General features: G+C 39.7%; 1 protein-coding gene across 2 annotated transcripts; it reads right to left on the bottom strand.

Moving 5' to 3' along the window:
* Positions 1 to 1,211: 1,211 nt before the first annotated feature.
* On the bottom strand, positions 1,212 to 6,766 carry LOC109011423 (ubiquitin carboxyl-terminal hydrolase MINDY-3-like). Of its 2 annotated transcripts, none has more exons than XM_018992633.2 (7): positions 5,883 to 6,766; positions 5,107 to 5,185; positions 4,308 to 4,459; positions 3,748 to 3,871; positions 3,411 to 3,596; positions 2,595 to 2,666; positions 1,212 to 2,462 (listed from the first exon to the last, which is right to left on the bottom strand). In XM_018992633.2, exons 1-7 carry the CDS (start codon positions 6,275 to 6,277, stop codon positions 1,638 to 1,640), a joined length of 1,833 nt encoding a protein of 610 aa, XP_018848178.1. In that variant the 5' UTR covers positions 6,278 to 6,766; the 3' UTR covers positions 1,212 to 1,637. The 2 variants fall into 2 exon arrangements, with proteins under 2 accessions (XP_018848178.1, XP_018848179.1); XM_018992634.2 differs by having other exon boundaries at positions 5,107 to 5,179.
* Between the last annotated feature and the right edge of the window lie 4,605 nt (positions 6,767 to 11,371).

The raw sequence follows: 11,371 nt of genomic DNA, 5'->3' as shown, positions 1-11,371 counted from the left end.
AACCAAAAAAACCAACCGGATTGGATTGAACCGAGACTAAGACCAGTTAGTCTCATTCCATGAAACCCAAGACCAAAAAGTTTCGATTTGGTCCCGGTCCAAAATTTTCCCACCCCGACCAAATCGAATGGATCGAATTCAAAAAATAAAATATATATATTTTAAATATTATTTATATAATAATTATATAGTTAATTATGTAATTTTTATCTAAACTATCACTATTAACAATATAAAATCTTAAATATATTATTAACAAATTAATATTCTATCAATTAACTAATGTATAATATTAATTAACTAATTATATAGTAATTATATAAGTTAATAATGTAATTATTATATAATTTATCATTATTGATCATATAAAATATTTTTTTATTGAGTTAGTTAGATAATCCACATTAATAATTCACTTAACTTTAATTTAATATTTTAAATAAATTTTATTTATTAATTGATTTGAAAAAAATAAAAAAATAATAATTAGATCAAGACAGACAAACCGGTCAATCATTTTTTCGGACTAGACCGAACAACACCCCTAGTAGTTAGGCACCTCCTTTAATTGCTGTTAGAAAATTAACCTAATTTGCTTACTGTTTTACAGGGACGGAATTATAGGGAAAATATTTACCGTTCATATACCCTAATCAAGTCATTTTTCATTCACCCCTTGTATAAGTGTAGTAGTACTATTTTTTAAAATTATGACTACTAAAGAAAAGTTTACACTACAAACGTTTTGTTAATTTGAGAATCTAATATGTTAATATTAATTTTTTTTTAAAATCATTTGTGTTAGTATTTAAAAAAAATACTAAAAACTAAATATACAAATGCTTTAATAAAAAAAAAACATTGGTCGGTACCGATCATCGGTATGACTATCATTTTTCATTAAAAAATGTGTTGGTAAAACACCGAAAAGTTATTTTCCATTCTTTTTTTTTAAAGAAAAGCCATAAGAGTTCATTTATTTTAATTTTTATGGAATAATTACAGCATTAAGTCAAGTTTGATCACCCTTCTTTTCTTTGCTTATTAACCCACTGGCCATTAACAAAGCATTCAGAGAGTAAAAAATGGCATGGGATGACAATGGAGGTGGAAGGTATCATCGGTAAAACAAATAGCGCTCTAAAATAAGCAACTCTTCCAGCATTTTGAAAACAAAATAAAGCAAACGCAAAATATAGAGAAACATGAAATGATGCATAAACAAACAGTAGAAAAGAAAGGTGTATACCGTTTGCATAATAGTAGCTCAGGAAACTTCTCCACCCAAACAGCAGTGGGGGAAAATTTATGGGCATAGAAAGCCTCAAAAAGCAAAGGCCAAAGTATTACAAATCATTTTAACAAGGGAAAAAAAAAGTTGCTCTAATCAACAATGAAGGTAGACATGAATGGAATTTACCTCTCTTAGTGACAATAAATATCACCATTCCTTCCACTTGGTAGTGTTGACATATCATGATCTAATTGAGAGTGAGACAGCTATGGGCATACTTGAGACTGACAAAAACCAGTCGAAACAAGAAAATTTCTCCTCACTTAATCTGTGCATGCTTTTCTATTCATGCTGCTGTCTATGATTCCCACAACTAAGGACGCAGGACAGAATTGATAAACCATTAGACGATACTAGGGGGATCCCCCACCCAATTGCAAACGGCTCGGGGCCAGCGCGTTCTAATGCAGTCTGCCAAAGGTGCATGCTGAGAAGGCTCTGGTTTAGCCACTTCAGCATCTTTCCCACTGGATTCATTTCCACCTGAAGCAGAGGACACAGGTACGTCGGCCATGAATTCCTCAGGTGTCCACCTTGGGGGTACCGAAACCCTCAATTTTGTAAGCCTTGGTCTTTGCACGGGAGTCTCGCCTCCAGACGTTAAGTGGCTTCCATTCAAATCTGATTTTGCAATCCCATTAAAATGGTAAAGATCAAACACCTTCTTACCCATCAATCCAGATGAATCCTTCAGACCACCCAAGCTCTGGTCCAAATCTAGAATAACCTGCCAGAATTCACTCCATACAATAAAACCTGTGTTGCAAAGGTGATCAACCTTCTCAGGGGGTAGTTTGATATTGGTGTCCCTGAGAACTTGATGGAAGCCTTCCACACTAATAAAGCCACCACCTCCACTCTGATCTTGAGCATCGAAAGCTTTCCGAATCTGTGATTCCCTTTCTTCCAGTTCATTCTCATCTTGAACAGTGGTATCAAGAGCAAATAGGACTGTATAATGGGACTCACTCCCAACAACCCATATCGGCCATTTTGGGCATTTCAAATACTGACCAACCTTACAGAAATTGAGGGATTCAAGCAGAGTGAGGAATCCAACCTCCACATTTCTGGATATGCCCTTTAGGAACATGTCACCACCCAAGTCCATCTTCCCATCAAACACATTAGGAACAGCCTGCCCGCAGAGCAGTAGGTTTACAATTTCCTGTTCCATAACATTCAGGAGAAGGGCCTAATATTATGCATGGTCCAAGAGTGATGCAATATTTATGGGGGAAAGCATCCAATCGATCAATTGCTGAAGCACCAAATCAGACAAGATAGGATGGGCTTATACCTGAGAGGCGTGCCCAAATGGAGCAGTTACTAAAGGTAGGCTGGGATCATCCCTGTCAGCTTGAACAAAGTCCTAGCAAGAAAAGAGTTTCAGAAAAATTAGTAACATTGCCATGCCAAACAGAAAACTTCAGAACAATTACAGTAACTGCATTCAATTGACAACATTATCCCACCATATTGTGAAATTCAGGGAGTGAAAAACATTATGTTACTGCAAGTGTAAGATATGGGCATACACATCTACTGATCCACTTAAGCCCTTATGACCTCAAATTGATTGCTATTTAAAAATCTAGAGGTACCTAAAGTAAAATGTGGACTCCTGATGGGGTTCTGGATTTTATATCATTATACCAATTAAATTGATTAAAAAAATCTATACCACCCATTTCTCATGGAGCATCCATTTGAATTGGAAGGTCTCATACATTTAGTCAGCTTAAATTAAGGGAACCAATTTGAGCCATTGAAAAGACTGGCAGAATAATACATGTTAATAGTTTTAAATAGACTTCTTTGGCTTATCTTATTCATTGGGACTAGTCAAAAGGTGGGTCTTGAATATACTTTTAAGAGTGAGTGTGTTAGACATTGTTCACATATTGCAAGAAGGTAAAATATATGCACCTGATACTTGGGCTCTACAACTCAGGTTGGTAAATAATAGATCAGAGAATCAAATTCACAAAGAATAAGTTTTATCCATAGACTTAATTTTTTAATGCTTTGAGGTTAATAATAGTCCCAAAGGATAACAAAGGACTTCAGTAGATTTATTTAAGGAAAAAAAAAAACTCCACACGGAAAAACATACCAGTCCTCGAGAAAGTAAAGCGGAAATAAGAAATAGCATCGCTCCCATACGACTTTTGAAAAGCGGGATCATTTTCTGGAGCCTCAGAAATGCACTTGCTTGCGATGTGCATGCGTCAACTCTTAAAATTTTCTTCAAGTCAGAAGCCGATTCAATTGACAGACCTTCAAGTGCTTTAGCAATGATCTGTGAAATAGAGTGAATTACCAATCAGAAAATAAGAAACACAAAAGGAGTTCAGAAAAGAGAAAGCAATGACAAGGTTGGACATTCAATTCAATCCAATTTTCAACTAATTATTTACAAGTGTATTACTAACAACGCAAATTCAAGTTACCTCTTCCTTTAAGCCGTCTTCAGACCTCTGAACGTTGTGGGTTATGACAGTCAAACTTGCTACAGAAATACTTTTATTATCTCCGCACAAAAACAATATCTCGCCCATACTTCTAACCAGGGCCCTGTTAACAAAATTAAACACGGGTTTTGAAAACCATATCCCATCAATAACAGTAATCAACTCTCAGTCATGAAACAACCACCAAATTTTTCGTTTTTTGTTATATGAAAAGTATCATGAAAATATTAATGATATTGAAAAACTTAACAAAACAGAGGCATCATATATGTAGGAGATTCAAATCATTATGAAAGAAGGGGAAGCCAATGTCTGGCTTAACAAAAAAGACCATGTTATAAATTATGATTATAACAGAGCTCAAACACTAATCACACCCGCAATCAACATGCAATTGAACAATGCACCAGAAACACAAATGGCACAGAATGAATTATGCATTCAAGTCTTTTATGCGTCTACAGTCTTTTTTTGCATGAAGTTCGTACCTAGACTAAGACATGATGTATAATATACTTTACCATGCAATTATTAATCACCTTGCTTTTGCATCTTCAGAAAGAGAAGGAAAATTATTTGATGCAACACATTGGCTTTCAGACAATCTCCTTGAACCAAAGTTCTGTGTCATGCCTGGTGGAACATTACCTAATTCATTTGGGAAGAAAAGGATGTATTTGAGAACATATGCCTGCAAAACCCCAACAGAAAGTAGTGCACCCATGTAAGTACAGAAACATCATGTTTATGGAAGTAAATAGCAAGAGTTAGCATATCACTGAGTAACAGACAGAAAAATGAAACCCAGCCAAGAAGAAAATAAAATTTTAACACCCAGTGATACATAATAATACTGGAACAAATTATGTTAGTCACATTCAGAGAAATTCAGCACATAAACAAACTTAGATGAGCTATTAATAAATTTCAACAAGTCCACCCAGTTTCGAAGGATGTCATATGTCTTCTTCAACCACGCTTCACACTTTTAAATCTCCTGTAAAGTTCCACCAATCGATGGGTTAAATAAATCTGAAAACATTATGTTCATCTGCTACAGTTTAGTTGATTTAAAAAAACAGAATCTTTCACCAATTCATCTATTCTGCGACTTGATTCGCCTAAAGAAGTAGATTTAAACTCTGACATCAAACAAAACTGCCAACTTATCATATCGTAGTAGGCATCATATCACAAAACTAGCCAACGTGAAACAGGATACCTCAACTGAGAGCATACATGATATGTCAATAGGCACAATTCATAACAAAAATTGCTAGTCAAACTTTGCATGAAACAGGAAACAATAAGCACTATTTTGAGTAATAAGGGCATTACTTGTATAGCTGCTAAGACGCCACAGGGCCCACCTTCATGCTGCACTAGTCCCATAGATGTTTCGGGATCAGGACTAAACCTATACCAATTTTTTGTAATATTAGCTAAAAAAGTGCAAGAAGACATAACTACCAAAAATATTGAAGATTCCTAAACACGGATTAGCGTTTTAAGACATAATAGTTCCAAACATCCATCAGATCAATGCGCAAAAATGCAATCTTCCATAACAAAATCTGCAATCTTCCATAACAAAATCACCATATGAGTAGGTAGTAATGCCTCGCTATTGTGTGTAAAATATGTGTAGTAACTCATGTTCGCAATTTATTTTCAAGGTCTCAACTGTTACATGAGAAATTCATATGAAAAATTGAAGTCCAGACTATAGAGCAAATACACACCAACGAAAGGCTAACCAAATCTTCTAGAAGTTTCCACCTTTTGAACAGAAGCAGACATCGTAAGCATGATTGAAAATAATGAAGAGAAATGAAAAATGACTGGTAATAATAACCAAATATTCACCACGCAGGAGAAAAAAGGTAACAAAGTATCACAAATAAGAAAAGACCTGTTTTCAGAACAGTCCGTCCATAATATTTAGGTAAGAGGAACAGCACAAATGGGAGTGAATTTTGATCCATTTTAGAGCTTGAAATCGCAATGTCCTAACAAAGGGCTGAGCAATGAAACGATCACTAATTTACAGACTTGCATCGAAGAGATAAAGCCTTCACCCTTTAAAAAACCACGATCACCAACCATATCATTACCTTATTCCTTGATTAGTCCATTGTGCAAGAATGTCCTTCGAAGCCTCACTCCCAAACACCATTGAAAATAACTGCTTTGCCTCGTTCTCTGATAGCTCCCTCCCCGAACAGACACCCTCCGCACCCAATTCATTCTCTTTCTTCTCAATCTTCGATGCCGAACCCAAGCCCACCGAGGGGGTGGCGATCCTGGATGCAAGCATTCGCTTCTCTGCGGCTGTGGCCATGAGCTCCCGCTTCATCCGCCGGCTCTTTGCCTCCGGTGACTCCTTCGACAAGCCATCCGGAGCTCCCACTGGGGCGTCCCTGGGTTTGCTCCGCTTCGGCTCAGGCGGAGAGTACTGCATACTCATCCTCATGGCCATTCGCAGGTCCTCCTCTTCCTGATCAGCCATTGAAACCCTCCTCACAGATCCGAAACCAATGTAAACCGAAATGAATTGTCAAAACTAGGGCTTCTCCGGGAATTCAAAACAATTCCACATAAAAATCCATCATCGAATCGCTGCTCAACAAGAACCGAACGAGTTGTACGAAGAGTAGTACAAAGGGCTTGCTTGCAGGCAAAAGAGAAGGAGGAGAAGAAGAAGAAGACGACGACGACGAACGAAATGGAGTACTTAAAAGAGGGGAGCAAGTTCCAGGGGCTCTCGTATGCCCGTCGCGATGCATTAGCACAGGGGCAGATAATGGAATGGCGGTTGTGGCCCCGTAAAAAGTTTCGTTGGCGGCACAAATATGAAGGGTAGTTTAGGTATTCAACGGGTGGACTGTAATTACAGGCGATACTTTCCTTTCACAGAGAGGAAACCGGTCGGAAAGAATCTTTGCCGGTGAACGCCGGAGTTCGAAGAAATTAACGAGCCTTGACAAGGTGTTGCTGGCAGCCGTACTATTTGTGTACGATTGATGTCAAAGTTGAGGTGTTGGGTAACTTTAAAGTACGAGAAAGTGTTAAATTTCTTCAATAATTTTATAAAATTAAATTTATAAATTAACAAAAAATATAATTAAATAATATATAAATAATTGTTGTATAGACTAATTAAAAAAGTTAGATAAATACATTATTTATAGTTTAAGGTTATTCTTTTAAAAATTTTGGACATTATATACAGCACATAAATGTTTAATATTACATTTATTTTTCTTTAATTGAAGCATTTAATATGATTAGAAAATATTTTAATTTGACAGCGAGATATTCGAACATCTTGTTAATATTATTAATCCATGCATGAAAATCAAACCTGTTGGATTAAAAAACATTACCTACCTAAAATACATAATGGGTATATACAGGTTATAAAATTTCTTAAAAGGAAATGGTTTAATGTTATAAATCATTTACTTAGTGCTTGTTTGGACTTGCTGTAATGACCAGGCCAATGGGCCCAGGCCCAAGTCCCTCAAAAACTCAAGCCCATCCTGGATTAAAAAGAAGAAGAAGAGGAGTAAGAAGTTGCTGGTCACTATTTTGACAAACAACTCTATTACAGGCAAGTTATTTTGCGCAGATTGCCATGTCAGCATGTTTTAAAAAAATAAAAAATAGAAGAAGCATAGGAAATACATGAAAAAGAAATACACGAGGAGGAAAAGACGCAGTTCTCGTTCTCCATTGTGCGTCTAGCATTTTCGATCCCAACATTTCATGGTTGCAAGTCATCATCGGCGTTATCTCTGGCAATTTTGAACACTTCATCTTTACTAGTCTTCATCATCATTTTTCATAAATGGGTTCATTTCCCCCATTTGTAAAAAAAAAAAATTTTCCCCATATATCCGTCTCTGTTTCTTTCTCCCAACTGAAAATCCTCACGAATTCTAAGCAACAGCTCTATGTCATGGACTTATTTTCCGATAATTCTTTCTTCTCACTTAACAACGTTTTTCTTCGGTTTGTGATATTGGGTTTTCTTTTATGATAAAAACCCAGCTCATGATGGTTTCTTGGTCATTCAGTGCATGGGACCTGAGTCTCGGAGAAGAAGGAGGAGTCGGGGAAATGCGTGGAGCTAATGGAAAATGATGAGGTGAGGTTAGGTGGCTCCAGCAAAGTCTATAGGCTACATTGGATTCCTATGAGCCGCACATATGATTTGGAAAATCCATTCGTGCCACTCGAGTTGCATGTATCCATGACTAAGGAGAAAGCAAAGGAAACTTATCAAGTCTTACAGCCTTTCTTGGCTTTACTATCACTACCCAATGGAGGAAATGAGGATAACTGAACAGTAGAACAAACCCATCACGGGGTCGCAACATGGAGGAAGGAGATGGAGGAGTCAAGGTTTAAAAACCCATCACGGGGCGCGACATGGATGGGGAGCATGAGATGGGTCTCAAAAATTGGGAGGGGAAAGATTCTAAAACGCATCATATTGATTTCCACATAGACCTCCTGCGTTTATTCGCGCGCATCCCTGCGCCAACTCTCCTACATACATAGTTTTCCTTTGACAAAAACCCTTCTTCTCCAGCTCGATACATCTCTCTCTCATTCTTTGTTAGCTTTCGTTGTCTAGCCCTTTTTCCCCGACACCTTTCCCTTATCGCCCTCTGCCTCATTGTTGTTCTCTACTCCACCGCCAGTAAGTTTCTATGCCTTCATCTCTCTCTCTCTCTCTCTATATATATATATATGCATTTTTAACTCGCATATATGGTTGCACCACTGTCGAGACCAGATTGGTAAGCCCCTCAACCTTTCTCTCCCTCCATTTCATTTCTCCTATGCACTCTCTCTCTCTCTCTAGCCACCGCCCACCAATCACCCATTCTTTCCCTCCATCTGAAGCCAACACCCCTACAATTTCCAACCACCCCAAACCGAGACCCACCTCCTATTCGCCCAAATGCTCTCATTTCCCTCTCTACCCCAAACACAACCACCACCTAGGAGACTCTTGCTCCTCCAGCCGACAAGAACAATGTTGGGAAGCATACGACGTGAAGCTCAAGACACCAACAACCATCCAAAAATTCTCCCCTGCACATGGTGGTAAGTGATAATCTGTATTAGGCTCCAAAAATGTTGTTTTTGGTTTGAAACTTTTGTGTGTTGATTGATTACCCTTTTTACATGCCTCTGAGTTGTTGATAATCTGATTAAAGAAACTTTTGCTTATTGTCCATTGATTCCTTTGTTACGTATGTTGTGAAATTTTTACTAATGGACTATGTGTGTTAAGGACGTGTTTTACTACTACGCACTCCCGATCTCCTGCAACCAAAGAGTAAGGTGGCTTGGGGGGTTTGATGGGGCGCCTCCGATGCATAAGTTAATAATGATAGGAATCTTCTTAGAGCCAAATTATTCCTGAGTAGTGTGACCAACATGATTTTCTCATCTTGGTTGTCGACGGTCATTCTTTTCTTATTGAGTCATGCCAAATACGCCTTCAAACTCTCATTCGCCCTCTGCTTTACAGTCAACAAGTATGCTGCTAGCCGTCGTCGACTAGCCATAAACTGAGTAATGAACTGCCTTCCCAATTCCTCAAAACTCTCAATGGAGCCTGGCTGCAGCCTGCCATGCTCCAAACCAACCCCCGGCTGCTCCTTTCAATGTCAAAGGAAAAGCCTTACATGCAATCTCCCTTGGGAACCCATGTAGAGTCATGTGGGTTTTAAAAGTCTCCAAGTGCTCCATCGGGTCCTTGGAGCAGTCGTACATGTCTATTGATAGGACCTTAAACTTTGGTGGTAAAGGTACCGCCCATGATCTTTGAGCAGCTGATCAATTGAAGACAAGGTCCCTATCTTCATGGTCATTTCCTTATATTTGTCCATCAGGTTGCGCAAATGATGATGTATCTTCTTTGTCTCCTCGTTCTCCTGAGGTGCTTTGCCCTCGCCAGTGTTGTGGGCCTCCATTTCCACCTTGCCAACCAAACTGGGCATTGTGTCTTCTCCTGATGGCCCGTTCTTTGCCTCGAAAGCCTCATTCTCCTTCTACAACGATTCGATTTTGGTGGTGAGCCTCCTCGCTACTTCCTCCATCTCCGTGAGCCTTCCTTACATGTTTCATGAAACCTCTTCCTGATCTCTAGTTACCTGAGATTGAGTTGTAGTGGGCATGTGAAAAGCATATTAATTTCAGGATAGAACAAATCCCACAGACGGCGTCAACTGCCCCGTGGGCTTTGCCAATGAACGCGCGCATGGAGTCATTTTCCTCCTCAAGTCTCATATGATCTTTCACCAGTGCATCAGCCAACTTGTCAACTCCATGCAAAAACCCAATCAGGACAAAAAGGTAACAACCCAACAACAAGTTAAACTAAAGAAAAATGAAGCTCACTGGCGAAAGGATACGACGAAGGTTAAGGATAATGGAATGGAAAGCCTCATCGCGACGCGACCTGGTGGCCTGAAAGGTGTCGCCAGGGCGAGAAGAGGAAGCACTGTGGCGAGCACTCGAAATCTGGAAGGAGACCCCAGCAGCACCCTCTGGGGTAAACGACTCCCAAGTAGTCTAAGGTGACGTGCCACCAGTCGCCTTGGTTGATGTCCCGACTGTTTGATCAAATTGAGGCATGGCGACCTCCTCCTGGAATGGAGATCCTCTAGGAGGGCCAATTTGAAGATAGTCTGTATGAAAAGTTGGAGAAGGTTCCTCACCCCTTATCGGGGAGTACAAAGGGATTGACACTCTGCTCTTGCTAGCGAAAGATAAGTTTGGGAAGATAAAGGGCAACTCAAGAGTATCCCCACCCGAAGTCGTCAAGGCAGCAGGAGATGGCTTGCCAACTTCTTCAAGATGAAACGAGTCACCAAAGCCATCCAGTGAGGAAGGAAGGCTGCTCGTATGAGGTGAATTAAAGAAGTCTGGGTCCAAAACAGAGACAAAGTCACCCCCTCCAGATGAGGTCACCTTCGAGGTTGACTGCTTACCCAAAACTTTGGGCTGTCTTTCCAGAGGGAGCCTCTGATCTCATGCTTGCCTCAGCCTCCACTATGAATTCTAATTCGGCATCTGCCTGGTCCATGATGTCCTCTAATGAACTAGTCCTGGGCACTTTAGGGTTGCCCGAGCCCTCTCCAACACCCATCGGAGGGGACGAATGGACACCCCTGGAAGAGCTGGATGCATCCGAGGGCTTGGCCCCAAGGCGGACTTTCTTCTTTTTACCCCTGCCTCTGGGAGTGATCATCTTTGTTCCCATCTAAACACCTAAACCCATGAAGAGAAAAGAACACTCGAGCTGTAAGGTCAAGATAGTGGGCTTCAAGATCCGTCGTCATAGAACACAGCAGTCCATTAGGCACCAATTGGGCCAACGCAACACCTAAGACGTCACAAATAGACCGCATGAAAGGCAGACAAAGCCCTATTGTAAACATGGTTAAATAGAGGGCAACAGAAACTACCATACCTCTGACATCAACAACCCCACGTCGCTGGCCGGGCAATGACAGCCCCACCGAATCGAGAATGTTGAGGTGGTCCCTCGCAACATCTAGTTCTCGACATAAGAAGGTGG

Source organism: Juglans regia, chromosome 6 (genome assembly GCF_001411555.2).
Source record: "Juglans regia cultivar Chandler chromosome 6, Walnut 2.0, whole genome shotgun sequence".
Lineage (NCBI taxonomy): Eukaryota > Viridiplantae > Streptophyta > Magnoliopsida > Fagales > Juglandaceae > Juglans > Juglans regia.
The sequence above is the reverse complement of the archived record's forward strand: the minus strand, read 5'-3'. Positions and strand labels throughout refer to the sequence as shown.